The sequence below is a fragment of the Tetrao urogallus genome (assembly GCF_951394365.1).
Source record: "Tetrao urogallus genome assembly, chromosome: 2".
NCBI classification, from domain to species: Eukaryota; Metazoa; Chordata; class Aves; order Galliformes; family Phasianidae; genus Tetrao; species Tetrao urogallus.
In genome coordinates, this window is record NC_136814.1 from 88,348,803 (window position 1) to 88,366,021 (window position 17,219).

A 17,219-nucleotide genomic window follows, 5' to 3' on the forward strand; every position below is an offset into this window, starting at 1 on the left:
CAGATGAAAAGTTCTTTATATTTTTCATTTCCAAACCGCTCACAAGTGGCAGCATGAATATAATCTACAGTATTATGAGTGATCTAGAGTGGATTCATAAAGTAAAGTTTCAGATTTCATCTTCATTTACTTTGAAGTTGCATCAACTGTTGATTGCTGCAGTGTTTTTTTCAGTCTTATTTAGCTCTCTCTAAAGCCTTATGACTATGAAATGCAAACTAGCTTCAGTACTGAGGCTGTATAAAATGGTCAGTATACCATTTTGTGGATTACTGCAACATATCTACCTTTAAGAAGCCTGACGGTGACATCTGCGTGTGACAGTAGTCAGACAAAACTCATGGAATTAGAAATAGTGTGGCCAGCAGGAGCAGGGAGGTGATCATCCCCCTCTACTCAGCACTGGTGAGGCCGCACCTCGAGTACTGTGTCCAGTTTTGGGCTCCTCACTACAGGAAAGATGTTGAGGTCCTGGAGCATGTCCAGAGAAGGGCAACGAAACTGGTGAGGGGTCTGGAACACAAGTCTTAAGAGGGGCGGCTGAGGGAGCTGGGATTGTTCAGTCTGGAGAAGAGGAGGCTCAGGGGAGACCTCACTGCACTCTACAACCTCCTGAAGGGAGGCTGTGGTGAAGAGGGATTTGGCCTTTTCTCCCAGGCAACGAGCAGGACACGGGGTAATGGCTGCAAGTTGTATCAGAGGAGGTTTAGATTAAACATAAGGAAGAACTTTTTCTCTCAGAGAGTGGTCAGGCACTGGAATGGCTGCCCAGGGAGGTGGTGGAGTCACCTTCCCTGGCAGTGTTCAAGAGGCGTCTGGATGACGTGCTGCGTGATGTGCTTTAGTGCTTGTGGTGGCAATGGTGATGAGGAGATGGTTGGACTAGATGATCTTGAAGGTTGTTTCCAACCTTGTGATTCTATGATTCTATGATTCTATGAGTCTATGGAAATATAAGCTAAACTTAGTAATGCAAATAGTTTCTAAGATTATATCTTAAACTGTTTGAAAATGGTGGGTGGTGTAGAACAGAATGGCTTAGGTTGGAGGGGGCCTTACAGATCATCTTGTTCCAACTTCCAACTATAAACTACTACCAACAGTGGTCTTACTGCCGTATTTTTATTACCAATTTCATCTGACTTTTTAGCGAGCTAAAACATGTAGGAGTCTAGGTAATGGTCCGGAAGGTATATTTCAGTCCATAAAAGATGTTTATGTGATTTGCTAAAGTAGGATTTATTTGGAGATTATTATTAATTAATTAATTGGACAAAATAACATTCTTATTTATATGCGTAACTCCTACTGGGTGCATTTGGGTTCATATACCAGTATACTTCAAAGGCATCTTTGGTCTAAATATCTATGTACCATTATGCAAGTGTATATTTTATATAGAACGTAATACAAGACAGAAAAATTTTCTGCAATACACTGGAAAAAAGGTTTGCTGTTAAATTAAAAATATTGCTAGCTGTTTATAGCTGGGAGGCAGAAAAGCAATCTGCTCATATAATTGTTAACCCTGAACACCTGATCTTATGTAAAGGTTCTTATGTTAGCTTCTTTTTTAAAGTACAGTCATTAGCTCTATAGTAACTGAAGGAACTTCTTTTTAATAATGTGACTTCCCATTGTGCAAGACGTTAGCAGCATGCGAGAGTCGTATCAGAACTTCCATGTGATCCCAGTTCTGTCCACGAAATGGTGGCCATTACAACCTCCAGGCCTCTCCCGGCAGCTGCCATCCTTTTCAGAGCCCCAAGTCCCACCATGTTCTTGACACCTTCAGTTCCCCCAGAACAAATTCATATTGGTTTGGCACTGGAAAATTCCTATCACACTTTTCTGTTCCCATATGACTATCTGCTAGCTGCAGTCACAGGCTTTGCAAGTTCAGGATTTTCTGCAATGGATGGAGATTCTGCTGCAGTGACAGTTACTGGCTATCTAGAGAAGCTAGCTTCTTTTTTCTTAAGTTTGTTGAAATTGTCAAGCCTGCAGCTTCTTTCTGCTTTCTAGCTAAACACTGTGAGTTTTGGTTAAGGGAACTTCATTGGCCGTTACTGTATGAGCTTTTTGCTGCAGTTGCCTCCTTCTTCCACCTACTATGAGAATATTAATTTTGTGATCTTGCAATTAATGTCTAGTCAAGACAAACTCATAGGAAATATCAGGAGTTTCCACATTATCATGGAAAAATTGAACTTAGTTACATTATAGACTTGAATTAAAAACTAGTTTTTGCCTGTTCAGAATTGAGACTGTAAATGTAAAATAACTGGAGCAAGAGCACCAAGAAAAAGATAAACCTTTTGTATACTGCATACTGTTTAAAAAAAAAAAAAAAAAACAAAAAAAAAACCAAAAAAACCTTTTATACATGTTTAGACTAGTGCCCCACTAACGAAGCGTGCACACCTTATCCAAGTCTAATTAGAAGGAATGAGAAGCACCTGATGTTAATTATTAAAATGAGAAATTGAGGGAACAGGTGGGGAGATCCTGTGATGTAGTGAGCTATAGGAGATAGTTGCTGGAAGAAGTCAATGAGGTTCTATTTTTAATTTTTTTTTATGGGAACTATGAGTAGAATATTGGGAACTTGAAGAGTAGTTGCATAAGATTTGCTGTAGGCCTGATGTGTGAATAGTTAATGATGTAGGAGTCTGTATTTGTGGCGAATAATACAGGAGAAGATTTGATACTGCTGGAGAAAGGAAAGAGGTAAGGGACTTTTATTGTTGCTCTCTTGGGAGAGAAAACTATTCAGCACTCATCAATGCAAAGAGTTATTGTCGGATATATTCCTTATACTGGAGAGGTAGAAAACAAAATTCTTTTGTGGAGGACTAATCAGGGGCTCTATCAGCTATGGCATTTCCTTTATGTTTTTTAAGGGGAATGAGTCAAGGTTAACTTACATTTAGGAGAAATCACTTAGACCATTTGCTTTATGTCTTCCCTCTTTCTGTGACATGATTTAAAGAAAAATGTTGTGGAGGGGAGTAGTGGGACTTACACACTAACCCCTCTCTTCTGTTATAGTAAGTCATTCAAAAAATAGAGATCCTGTACTAATTTTATAGTAGTTTCTTGTGCTTTTATGTATGAGATGATATTTCACTTTTTGCTTGTAACAGAATTGATGTGAATTATTAAAATCAGTCTTCTGCGGTATTGTAGGTGGCAAGTTACTGCCTGGTATGATGAAATAGGCTTGTTTCTTGGTTTTACATACTCTTAAGTGCCTTCACCTATGGTAACTCTTCTCAATGCTGATAGCCAGTACAGACAGGAGTTTGCCCCAGGGTTGCCATCTTCTGATGATGAACAAAATGAGGGGAAATCTGTATATATGCTTTAAGAGTGTGTCCTTCTGGCTCCTTCAGGGGCTGTTTTCCTAATGAAATTGGGAGGCCAGTAATAGCATGACCCTCAGGAACAACTGTGGACAACTTCCTTTTTTTTATTTTTATTTTTAAAAAGAGTGGGGGGGGAAAAAAAAAAAAAAAAAAAAAAAAAAAAAAAAAAAAAAAAAAACAACCAGAAAACTTTGTTGTTATTGCTGACTGAGCTTTACTGCAGAATAGCAAGTTACAGCAGTGGACGAGGGAGATGGAATTTCTCCAGGATTTGGGAAATAACGTTGCATACGTTTGTTTCCTTGTGGTTACACCTTGTTGGTGGGCGTTATTTGTGTGAGTATAAACTTGCATATGAGAATAGTTATACAACATCATATACTCTAATTTTGATCTACACGATTTCACCATAAGATACACTATCTATTATCTTGAGAAGGGATCTTTTTACTTATGGTCTACTTTTAACTTTGAACTCTATGCAAAGATGTTGTGTATGGAAAAGACTTAAATGATAGGCACTGCTGTATGGTGCATGCTCAAATAAAGCTACGTGCTTTATTCTTAGCTATTTGTACTCTAGGATACTTTTAGTTGGCTAGTATCAATTTTTTTTTTTTTTTTTTTAAGTTAACTGAAGTTGTAACTGGCTGAGCTTTAAAATAATACCTCTGACTCTTCACTCAATTTGTGGAAGGATCTTCAGGGATCATAAATGTTACCCTTCCTAAAAGGTCATATTATGGATACATATCCTATAGCTGTGTTTGTAATGTTGTAGCTTTTATAGGTTTCAAAGTGTCTGATAGAACTTGGCAAACGAAGTGGGAAAATGGCTGCCCCTCTGCAGAACCCCACAGCACCTAGAAGTGATGAGGACTTGGTTCCATAGGGATATCACGGGCTTACTTGCTTTCCTAAGCAAAAATCTTCAAAATACTCATAGGCATAAGTACACATAATGGAAATATTATACTGAGTGAAATATACCTAATACACCTGATTTTTTTTTTTTCCTTTAAAGAAGTTACAGAACATGAAACATGCAATTTGCACAGTGCTACAGGGTAGGCTGAGAATGCAATTGCATGCACGTTCCTACAGTATGATGTTGGTTTTTTTTTGTTTTTTTTTTTTTTTAATTGAAGGTCAGCACAAGATGGCAAGACAGTTGTTTTCTGTGGTAAGACTTCAGTTACCTTTGTCTCTTAAATTACTGCATTAGCTTCTCTTCTGGCTAAGTTCAAGCAGTTTAAACTGATTCAGGCTAGTAATTACTAAAATTACAAGGATAACATATTAAAAATTTGACTTTAAAATGCATAAAATTAAAGTACACTTGAAGAGATGAGCAGAGAATACTACAAAAGTATTGAGTGAGGGTGCTGGCATCCACGGTTGTAGGGGGAGAGGAATCAGGGTAGCTGGCTCCATCAGCCTTTCCTCAGGGCACAGCTGCGTCCAGCAACCAGTATGGCAGTGCCTCTGCAAAACAGGTTTAAGAGAGGGGAGCAATGCTGCAGAGCTGAGTGTGAGATGGAGAGAAGCATGAGAAACAAGCCTATGAAGGCCAAGGTGAGAGAAGGAGCATGGAGGATATTCTCCTGAGAACCAAGATTCCCCTGCAGTCGTTGGGGAGGCCATGCCAGAAGAGATAGGCCTCCATGAGCTGCACCAAAGCAGGTGGGTGTTCCCTGGAGGAACTGCAGCCTGTTGAGAACCCATGTAGACCAAGGAAAAAGTGAGAGGGAAGGTGTGAGAGAAGCTGTTTACGGGGTGATCACACCCCGATTACGGGGTTTATGGGGTGGTGCTGCTCCCTGCATTGGATAGTTGGGGGAATGAAGAAGTGGAGTTAAACCAGGGAAAAAAGGAGTGTGGGGAAAGGTTTTGAATTTATTTTTTTTTTTCCCCTTCACTACCCAGCCCTAGTTTAATTGGATAAAAATAAATTTTCCCTGAGTACACACTGCCTGTGCTAGTAATTGTGATCACTCAATTCTCCCTGCCTTTAACAACTCATTCCTGCTGAGGAGAGGGGGGAGTGGGAGCATGCCTGGCCAGGTGGTCTAGGAGCTGGCCAAAGCCAACACACGACAAAAACACTGGTGAGTTTTATATCCATAATAAATGCCTGGGATCCTATAGTTGTGTCTTGATTGCTTTTTTTTATTTTTTATTTTTTTTTTTCTGGCCCCTAATAGAATATGTATATTACTGACTTTGTGATGTTGGATACCTAAAATGTGGAGTTTTTCTTTTTCTTTCTTACTGTAGTTCTCGGATAATTTCCAGTTAAGCCATATATGAGATGGCACATTTTAAGTATATTTCAGTGTGTTTTATTTAGAATTTAACTTCTGTGATGTAGCAAGGAATTTCTAGAGAGCTGCAGTAAGGGTGCTGTTTGATTTGCTTCACTTGCTATCAGCACCATTTTTGAGTTAGTGTCTCCCTGTACCTTTATGTTTTTCTGTGGCATGGAAAGTTTGAACTTACGGTTGTCTTCATTCAAATGAAAGTTTAGAAATAGTGTGTAAATCCTGAAAGGTTATGATAGTGATGGCAGGCAGGTCTTTATTGTTTCATGTAACACTTACTGACCTCCATGCATTTCCAGCAGAGAGCTGAAGACAGCAGTAACTTTTACTCTTAGCTGCTGTCTGGTAAGGGATCAATGACCATTCCCTCATTTGCTCTTTGTATGTACATTATGTGCTCCAGGCCCCTCAGCAGCTAGGTAGCCTTGCAGTGCATTTTCTGCAGCCTATTAATGCCTGTTTTGTACCAGAGAGTCCCCAGATGATGCCTCACAAGTGGAGATGTGAGCAGAGCCAGATGGATCTGCTGGGTATGATATTGCTATGCTGTATCTTACGTATGTGTGTATGTAGACTGTACTAGAAATGTCTGAATGACAAGATCGGTGAAATGATACTGCAGAAAGAAATGCTTGTTTCTCAGTTAAAGTCTGACTTCAGTATTGGTGTTTTGTTGGGTTTTCTATAATAGGTTCTGTTTTCTCTTTATGGACCAGCCAACTATAGTCCAAGTATTGCCATATGTTCAGTATGAAGCAGTACAAGTTTATCAATTGGCAGTTTTATTAGCAGGACTTTTTTAGCACAGACCTATCTACTTTGAAACACTCCCTTTCTGGATGCTGGGAAGGCCTTGGTATTAATTGCTGAAGCATATGTCCAGAGTAAAGGAATATTTGAGGGTTTGTGATTTCTTCTGCATGATAAAATGAATGTGCAAAACAAGTAATGATTCATCAGCTATAATTACCTAGTGAAAAATATTAGTAAGGGGAGAACAAAGACTTGGTAAGTTAACACTGTTTTCCTTATGGAATTTACTTTGAAGTCTATGAATAATGCTCAAATTTTTTAATCTAGTTTTTCTATCAATTTCTTGGCATTTGATGTCACTTAACTTATTTGTATACGATGATAAGGGCTTTCAGAAATATTCTGGACAGCAAGAGTACTGCAGGGGCACTCAGATAACCTATTGAACAACAGAAACACAGAATTCTTCTATTTGAGATTTTCCTGTAATTTCTTTTAGGATTGCAGTAAAAAATATATATGTTGAAAAAACATACTTACAATCAACACATTATTTCCTTCAAGTTTACTATGTACCTACCTATTCCTAGGTCTGTAAGAAGTTTAGGTGTGGTGATTAAAGTTGTGAATGAACATATTTATCTTCCTTTAATGTAAATTTCAAAGTCAATTAGATGAAAAGATGATGTGGTATTTCAAAGGGGATAGTACGGAAACTATTTTTGTTAATGAGCTTGTAAAGAGTCCACATTATTGGAGTGATGCTTATTACCATAATAGAATCAAAACAGGAAGTCCTAGAAACAACAGCTCAAATGAGCTCATTTGGGGTCATATATAGATAGAATCACAGGATTGCTGAGATTGGAAAAGACCTCCCAGATAATCCATTTTGGCAATCCATCTACCACCAATATTTCCCCACTAAACCATGTCCCTTAGTACAACATCTAAACGTTTATTGAACACGGTGACTTAAACACCTGCCTGAGCAGCCTGTTCTTGCATGTAACCACTCTTGTAAAGAAGTTTTTCCTAATATCCAACCTCAATCACCCCTGGCACAACTGGAGGGTATTCCCTTACTGCTAGTTAGGCAGGAGAAGAAGCTGACACCCACCTTACCACAATCTCCTTTCATCTAATTGTAGAGAGCAATAAGGTCTCCCCTAAATCTTTTTTTCTCCAGGCTAAACAATCCTAGTTCCCTCAGCTTCTCCTCCTAAGACTTGTGCTCCAGACCCCTTAACACTTTGTTGTCATTATGAATCAAAGCCTTATCAAGTGGAGCAAATATTGATCAGGAATGATGTAGCTAAACAGTGTAGTTCGGCATTTATATAATAATTTCTTTTTGAGTGACTTCCTTTCCCCCCACTCCCCCCTCCTTGCTTACAAATTGTGAAGCGTTGAAGCTAAGTTATCTTCCTGTGTTTCAACTTGGTTTTTCCTCCTTCCCCCGCAGTAGATACCAGTTTCCTAAAACAGAGCACTTTGAAATCCTTCTCAAAGAAATAGAAAATATGCATGTAAGATCAGAAAATACATATCCTAAATTAATAATGAACTGTCATAACTGTGCATTACAGATGTAGGGCAGTAGTGATCACCACTATTATTTATTAAATAGAACAAGAAGAATGTTTCTCTAAAAACTGTTACATCTAGATAGATAGTGAAGGTGACAGAACGTACAGAAGCCTGAACGTATGATGTGGCAAGCTGCGTGGTAGTTCCGTAGTTTTGGGTTTGAGGAAAAAGTTGTATTGGTTAGGTCCAGGATTGGAGTAAACGAGGTGGAAATAAATGAAAGTAATAAGTTGACAAGTACACAGAAGGTGAAAAGATTAGAGCAAGCTGTTAATTAGAGCATGGGAGACATGTTTAAAACGGAAGAAATCGCAAAGTGCTTTCCTGACTTACGTTGATTTGACTATATGCCTTCATCTATGTTTATTAAAGCTCTTCTCACTCACTCTTATCTCTGACTCATCCAAGTCGCCGTTTGTTTTCCAAAATTCAAAATTGGAAAGACAAGGCAGCAGCTGACTGGTGTAATTCAGGCATGGATTTTTGTCTTGGATGTTTTCACACATGAGAGTTAAAGGTGGTCTGAAATAAAGCGAGGCAGTGAAATTATTAGTTATTCAAATTAAAATATATCAAAGTTGTATTTAATTATGTTTCCTCTTCTGGAGGTCTAAGGTATAAGGCTAACCACATCTATTGGTGAGAGGAGAACTTTAATTTATTCCTTTTAAAGATTTTAATTATTTGTACCTCTTTTATTGCACAGATTATCTGGATTTCAACTTCCATCATCTATCGTGAGCACAGGTTCTATCCTCACCCTCTGTTTCACCACAGACTTTGCTGTCAGTGCTCAAGGTTTCAAAGCTATCTATGAAGGTAAGAAGGATTTTCTTATTTGGTCTTTTACTTGGAATACATTTTTGATGCTGAAATGTTTCCATTTTCATTGTTCAGGGTTTGAATCATCATTGACAATTGCATAACCTTTTATCTGGCAATATTTAAATGCTACTACATCGTGGACAAAGTCTTCATTTTGACATTTAATTCAATCTAACTAACACTTTAATTTCAGCTGGGATTTTTAATCAAATTTGTCAGGTTTCTAAAGCTGGATTAGGAAATGCTTACATTTAAATGGGTTTCTTGTTATTTCCTGAATTTCTTTTGGCAGCTTCTTTAGGCAGTGCCTGACTAGAGGGGTTTGATGATAAAAATGGAAAAAAAGAAGGATGTTAACTGGTCTTGAAAATCAATAGATAATCTTCTAGTGGTGAAAACTTGTATATATACGTATGTTATTTTCTGTGTATTCTTTTTGTTTGTCCTCCAAAACCAAAGCAATTCAAAGCCGGTTCTGTGGAAGATACTAGAGTACAGTGATGACTGCACAGTTCTGGGAGGAAAAATAAGTCCAAATATTTCATATCTTTTAGTGTTAACCAAGAGTTATGCTCATGAAATTGGACTGGATCAGTTTTTGTAATGTGGTGACTTGTACAAAAAGTTTTGAGATCTGAAACTTTGGGAAAACGATCAGATACAGCGGTATTAAGTCAGTTGCTTGTGCTTGGGTAGCGAGGATGGTTTGAGTGTAAGTTTAGAATTGTGTTTAAACTCTTGCGTAAATGTTAGCTTGGTTGTTTGTGCTTAATTTTCTGTACTTTTTTCCTGGTTGGGGTTGGTTGCATATCAGTTTGTCTTTCCCTGGTATTTCTTCCCCTTTTGCTTATTCCTCTAAAGCTTTGTCAGCTGAAGAGCAAGAATATCTCCATCTTTTTTTGTTTGGTTGGATTTTTTTTTTTTTTAAGTTTGGATGAGTGAGGGCTGTGGTGAAAGGCTAGGAAAGTTTCATATTTTTCAAGTTTTATTAGGTAAGTTGAGAAGGAACGTAGGTCATCAAACCAGCAACTGCTACCTCAGTCTGAAGCAGTCTGATGTTGCTTCCTACATAGATGTATCTTTCTCTTCTAGCAGTTGCATATGGTAATATACTTCATCCTTCTATGTGAGCTAAGCATATTTTTCATATGGAAAAAGATGGTGAAGAATGCTAAAGGATGTCTCGACTGTCATCTTGGGAGCACATGCACAGAGCCACAGGCTGTAATATAATGACACTTCCTGCTGGCCTACTTTCTTGTAAAAACCACAGCAGGAAGATCTGTAATTAACAGCGACAGATAGCACCATTCTCTGGTTAAACAACATTGCCCCTTTTGAGATTTAATGCTGTAAATCTGGTGTTGTCCACAGGCTTTAAGTTGTCTTCAGAATATGACAACCAACTCCCAAAGTACGGTGGATGTTATTTAACAGAGAGCATTGTAGTTTATGGACAAGCAGAGGGGGGTGTGTGGCTTGAGAAGGATTTGCAGTAGTGGGGTATTAGGAGTTCATTTTCTGAAAATTCAGAGTGATTTCTGTATCAAGCTGAACTGCTGTAAGGGACAGTAGATTCACTGAAAATGTATGGTTTATAAAAATCCTATAACTCTCCCTGACTATTCTTTTTAATTTTTGCTACTATGCCATATATAATTTTGTAAGTAGATAGGTAATTGGTCTCTGAGACAGCTGAATACAACCCAGATGTTAATAGCCACTGCAAATCTTAATAGCTGCTCTGCTGGCTACCTATCCCTAAGCTAGTTTGCTTTTAGTAAAAGTATCTAGTTGTCTCTGGTGTTAGCCTGCTCTTCATTCTTCTCTGGAGTAAATGAATTACTGCTCAGTTGGAAGCATTGGGAGGATTGAAGTGCCACTGATTGCTGCCATTTAAGATTTTGGGACATCATGGTTGTAACGATTTGAGAAAAGCAGTTTTAAACATCTTAATTGGAGGGAAGATTTAACAGCATGTTAGCTGGCAGAGACAGCATGTTTAAAAAAATTTGTATATTTATAATGATACCTAAGGGAGTGATTTATTTATTTTTTTTTGTAACAGATTTTTGGATGGAAGGTAGAAGTGTACAAGATTAAAAAATAATTATTGAAACAGGGAGATGCCCTTATGTCCTGGGGTAAAGGCAGTCAAAGGAAACCTCCTGGTGTTGTACCACTTGTCTTACAGCAGTGGATGAAGCAGGTCTGAAAAATCCTAACTAATTAATTTGCATGAACTTGCCATATTCTGGGAGTCTGCAGAAGTGTTTGTTTTTTTTTTTTTTTAACACTTTTGATAGATCACTTTCACAGGCATAAGAAAACTTCATCTTATTAGGATTGCTATCTTCATGCATTCAAAAAATGTAACTGATAAGTATCTTCAAAGTTGGCTGTGCTACTGAGAGTCAGTACTTTTAATGTGATCATGTTGGGTGGCTTGACAGCAGTCCTTCCTGACAAACAGGAAAGATTCTCTGCTATGCTGAGCTTATGGTTCTCAGAGCAGAGGTGGTACTGTTGGGAGTCTTCTCCCTTTCTGTCTGAAAGATGCTTTTTTGAACTTATCCTGTAGTGGCTCAGGTTAGGGCACTGAACCAGGAAGAAAGGTACATGAACCTCCTTTCAACAGCCTCTGAGGAAATACTCCAACACCCACTGCAGGGAGAGAGCACTGCATGCCATTGCCTGAGCTGAGATTCAATTTTATGTGTTCTAGTGAATATATTCGCAATTCCCTGCTTCCTGTGCAGAAATGAAATACTTGAGTCCTTTGTGTTTTTGCAATATGTAAAAACAATAAAGCTAGTGAAATCACATACTAGTATCCTGAGCACTTGAATGTTATTTGAACCTATCCGAAGCTGCCTGCTGTCATCCATATGCCACATGAATATTTATACTTAATGGAACCTGATTTTGCAGTAGTACTCCAGCAAGAGCCATCTATTAGTGTTAACAAGACACTGATGTAGCTAGGCAGTTGCTTGGATCATAGACTGAAATATAGGTTTCTTTACTTATCGTTACTGAAATCAGGTTTATAGATCCGCTTATAAGAGACTACTTTTAACTACAACATTGATAATACTGCAGTCTTCCTAAGTGCAGATGCTTGAATTATTCTTATTTTCTGACAACTTTCATCCTTGGGATTTTGAGACATATCGCCATCAAAATATTTATACATTTCAGAAGTAGTAAGTTCAGTTCAACTAAACGGCTAAACAATTTATTGATGTTATTGTCACTTATGGGTAATAACTAAATCTAAGTCTAAAGATTTGGGAATTGAATTCTGTTTCTGTACTGTGTTTTTTGTTGGCAATGCCTTACATTGTAAGAACATTATATTTAGCCTTTAGTGGGGAAAGTGAAGAACAGTAATATACTTGCAACTGGTACAATTTTCTTTAATTCCCTGTAAAAATCAATTTATTTCCTGTTTCTTGAATGGAAATAGTGAACCATTTTTTTTTTAAGTTGCTTTGAGTACAGTAAATTTCAGCACAGTTGTATTGTTGTAGTAATTTTCTCCGGGAAAATCAGAAGTGTTCCTCTCATAAAGAACACTTGCGTATGGTTGGAAATAAAACAACAACAAAAAATCCTCTTTGAAATGAGGGCAATATCTGAAATGTTTTGCACATGTATACTTGAAATAATGCATGGTAAAATGGTTATATGATCTTTCTAATACCAAAGTATTTTCTGCCATGTGTTTATTCAGGGAATGCAGCTGTTAAGAACACCCCATTCTGAAAGTTGGGGAAACTTAATTCTTGGTATGCTGTAAGTCCTGTTCCAACAGCTCCACATGCTGGGGGTCCCAGGCCTGGACACAGTACTCCAGATGGGGCCTCTGGAGGGCAGAGAAAAGGGAAGCAGTGGTCTCTGTCTCCCTGCTGACTATCTCTTTTTTGACTTAACCCAGGATACCATTGACCTTCCAGGATATACTGCCTCCTGCTACTAAACACTAGATTGCCCTTAGCGATCACTGTCTCATTTTAGACTACCTTGATTTCAGTTGTTGCTGCTGTTGTTTTTGTTTTTAAATAGATTTTGTAAGATATATGTGTAGAGTTTGTGGACGGTGTTCAATTCTGTTATAACTAGTTTGTTTAATGTGTGCTAGTACCTTTCCTTTGACCTCTGTTCTACAGTAGCAGATTTTCTTTGCCCAAGAAGCAACTCTTGCATTTCCCTCTATCTTACCTGCTATTAGGTTATACTGCCTTTTTTCTTTCGGTCTTTGAATTTTTGAAGCTTTCTGCTCACACGCAGCATTAACATTTATACTGGCAGTCATGTCTTCCTGCCTTATGGATCTTCCCTGAAGCTTTTAAAATGCTTTTCAGCATTAGCAGTAGAATATGGTGATACACTTCCACACTGATTTCTTTGAAGAATTTTTTTCCTCTTGATTCTTGTCCCTGAATGTTTGTCACTTGGTGTGCTTTTTATATTAATTATTTTGAGTGAATATTCTAAACTAGTTTTTTAAAAATCATTGAAACTCTTCCTCACCCAGGTTGGAGACAATAGCCTCTTGTAATGACACTATGAGTTCAGATAGTTATTTTGGAGCTGTGGCTTCCCCATCAGCAAGGATGCAGTCAACATCCACAGGGCTTAAGTTAACATTCCTCCTTCACTCAGCTTCTCCAATAGGAGTCTATGATTCTATGATTCTATTCTATGGTTGGTTTGTTTGCTTTTCCTCCAGTACCCAAATATCTTTAGAGCCCTTTTCATAGAATCATAGAATGGCCAGGGTTGAAAAGGACCACAATGATCATCTAGTTTCAACCCCCCTGCTATGTGCAGGGTCACCAACCACCAGACCAGGCTGCCCAGAGCCACATCCAGCCTGGCCTTGAATGCCTCCAGGGATGGGGCATCCACAACCTCCTTGGGCAATCTGTTCCAGTGTGTCACCACCCTCTGTGAGAAAACCTTCCTCCTAACATCTAACCTAAACCTCACCTGTCTCAGTTTAAAACCATTCCCCCTTGTCCTGTCACTATCAACACATGTAAACAACGGTTCCCCCTTCTGTTCATGCACTCTCTTCAAGTAGTGGAAGGCCACAATGAGGTCTCCCTGGAGCCTTCTCTTCTCCAAACTAAATGATCCCAGTTCCCTCAACCTCTCCTCACAGGAGAGGTGCTCCGGTCCTCTGATCATTTTAGTGACCTTCTTCTGGACTCGTTCCAAGAGCTCCATGTCCTTCCTGTAGTGGGGGCCCCAGGCCTGGATGCAGTACTGCAGACGGGGTCTCACAAGAGCCGAGTAGAGGGGGACAATCACCTCTCTCTCCCTGCTGGCCACCCCTTTGTTAATGCAGCCCAGAACACAGTTGGCCTTCCAGGCTGCAAGTGCACACTGCTGGCTTGTGTCCAGCTTCTTGTTCACCAGGACCAGTGTATGGGAACTGCTGAGTTATGGCCTGAACTTCTGATTGTTCACCTGAGGTGAGCAATGAGTCAGCCTTGGGAGCACAAGTGAAGGCAATTGACCTGTGCTGCTGGAAGGTGTGGAGCCTGTCTCCACCTCTCCCAGACCCATTTAAGAGCTGGCTACCAGTGGGAAAGGATCTGTTCTGGAGATCCACTCCATTGGAGTTTTGTAAGCAAGCCCAGGGTACGGGTAAGCATTCTATCTATGTTCTTTTTGTTATAATCTGCTTTGCCTAACTCTCTTGTTTATTTTGTAATTATAACATCTTAATATTCATTGATTGTACAACCTCCAAGTCCTTCTCTGCAGGGCTGCTCTTAAGGAGATCTTCCCCTGTTTGTATAAATACCTGAGATTGTCTAGACCCAAGTGCAGCATCCTGCACTTGGCCTTGTTGAACCTCATTAGGTTCATGTGGGCCCACTTCTCCAGCCTGTCCAGGTCCCTTTGGATGGCTTCCCTTCCTCCTACTGTGTTGGCTGTATGGCTCAGCGTGGTGTGATCTGCAAACTTTCTGAGGGTGGACTCAATTCCATCGTCTGTGTCGTTGATGACGATGTTGAAGAGCACTGGTCCCAAGTCTGAGCCTTTGGATGCGTCACTCATGACTGGCCTCCCCCCTGACATAGAACCATTGATCACAACCCTTTGGCTGTGTCCAGCCAACCAGTTCTTAATCCACTGAACGGTTCATCCTTCAAATCCATAACCTCTCTGGTTTAGAGAGAAGGATGTGGTGAGGAACCATGTCAAAGGCTTTGCAACAGTACAGGTAGATGACATCTGTTGCCCTTCCCCTGTCCACTGATGCTGTCACTGTATCTAAGAGTGACTTTTCTAAGAGTTTAACTCTTTTTCACGGGGCTGCTAAACAACAGGGTTTTCCTGCTAAACTACGTATGGGTCTGTATTAATAGCTGTAGAGTTTTTGAAACAAACTATCCTGCATTGGTAAGAGTGGTCACTACTCCCTGGGAATTATCATGTTCAGGACGTACTCCTTTATAGCACCTCAATAACATGAGGCAAATATCTCATACTGAGAGTGGGAAGGTAGGCAAGAGAGTGGGAGTTGGCAGGACAATTGACAAGACAACCAAATTTTATGCAATGTTGGTATGTAACTATCTCCTTTAGCTGTAAAATTAAGTAGTAATGGTTGAAAATCTGAGAGACTACTATAAACTCTTACTCATAGGTAGCGTGATATCTGTAACTATTCTCTAATGTGATTTTCAGAGAAAGTGCTATTTAAATTTAGGTCTTAGTTTAATCTTTTTAAAGGGGAAAAGCTCAGACTAGGTTTTTGTTTTAAATAGCATTTATTGGGTAGTGAAAGTAAAACTACTGGTACTACAGTAAAATAGCTTTTGTTTTCTTGTGAAAGCATTCTTGCAGATATGCATCTTGCATTGTGGTTAACCATAGATTGTTTTTGGCCATAACATCTATTAGCAGGCTAATGTATTTGCTTTTCTGTTTTTGTGTCTTGCTTACTCTTTTTGTGGTTATCTTCTCGAAGTGACGTCAGTGTCAAAGCATTGGAGCTGTTTGTTTTTGGACATGAAGTAAATTGAAAGTTTTAAATACAGGTTGAAATGGGATCTGTTTAAGCTGAAATTTGAAGTTCCATCTCTTTGGAGCGGAAGTAATTGTTTTCTCTGAATGAAGTTGAGTACAAGTTTTCTTAATAAATTCAGATGACCAATAGTGACAGCAGTGCTTGCACAGAAAAAATAATAACCAACATTTTTCTCTTTTAAAACTTCCTTAAAAATAAAAATTTTTGGAAGGATACAGTCTGAATTGCTGTTAATGATGTCATGAAGGAATCCTAGGGCAGTTAAAAAATAAAACCAATGCTTTTGGATCAACATATGGCATGATGTGTGTTAGCATAATTTTGGGGCAGGAAAGTCTTTGTTGTATGTAACTCCTCATAGCTAATATAGAGTAATGACTTAGTTGTCAGAAGTGTTCACTTCTGTTGTAACAGCTGTAGAAGAGTATCTTTAATGCATGTGTATTCAGAGAACAAAAGAAGTGTAAGTTTTTCTGTGAGGAGGAGCAGGTAAATTAAAAAAAAAAAGCCTGTTTGTGTATTGAAGAGTGTGAGTTGATCTAAAATACATGTGTACAGATCTGAAAAATACTTGAAATAATAAATCTGAGTAACTGAAGCTGTTATGTAAAGGCAAGTACTTGTCTGCTCTTTCCCATCTCCTATGAATCAATATTTTTTACAGAGAAGAAGTGATAACTGTATTTAAAACAACTGTACTCCATACCTTCCTTTGTTAATACAAATTACAGGGAAGAAGTGGAAATTCATTTTTCTTGTTTAAAATTAAAAACCAGAAAACCAATAAAACAATTTCCTTGCAGCAGTGCTTGAAGGATCAGAGGTCAGAAATCTGGATTATTATTTCCTGGGCTGCTGAGGGCAGAAATGTGGGAACTTGAAGTTCTAAGAATTTCTTTCCAGGGAAGAAGTGTGCAATGAAACTTTATATGATTGAATAAATCCTACTTGAATTGACAGAAAATAAAATGAAATTCTGTAGAACTTGCTATCAATCAATGATTTTTTTTTTTAATATCCTAAAGGAAAGAAGAATTCTGTAGGAAAGTTTGCTTGCTATGTTATTCCACTGTTGAGCTATGCCTGCTGTATTATGCTTTACAGCTTGAGTAGCTCAATCTTTAATGTAAAGACAGCCTTTGTGTTGCTATTAGCTGTTGAACAGGGGATTACGTGATTTAAGATGTTTTTGGAACTGTCTTTTTGACTGCCTCTGATTGTGGAAGAAGACATTTTTGTGCCTTCTAGTGACTTATTGATCCTTATAAAAATTACTGTTGATTCTTACACAAAGGGCAGTAACAAACTTGG

General features: G+C 38.6%; 1 protein-coding gene across 1 annotated transcript in view; it reads left to right on the forward strand.

Moving 5' to 3' along the window:
- The window catches only part of CSMD1 (CUB and Sushi multiple domains 1), a gene marked incomplete at both ends in the record, with an annotated part of 996,476 nt that overhangs the window by 324,339 nt on the left and 654,918 nt on the right, over nt 1–17,219 (forward strand). The window contains one exon of the mRNA XM_079550635.1: nt 8,739–8,851. Coding sequence (XP_079406761.1) covers nt 8,739–8,851 — 113 coding nt within the window. The remainder of the gene's footprint in view (nt 1–8,738; nt 8,852–17,219) is intronic.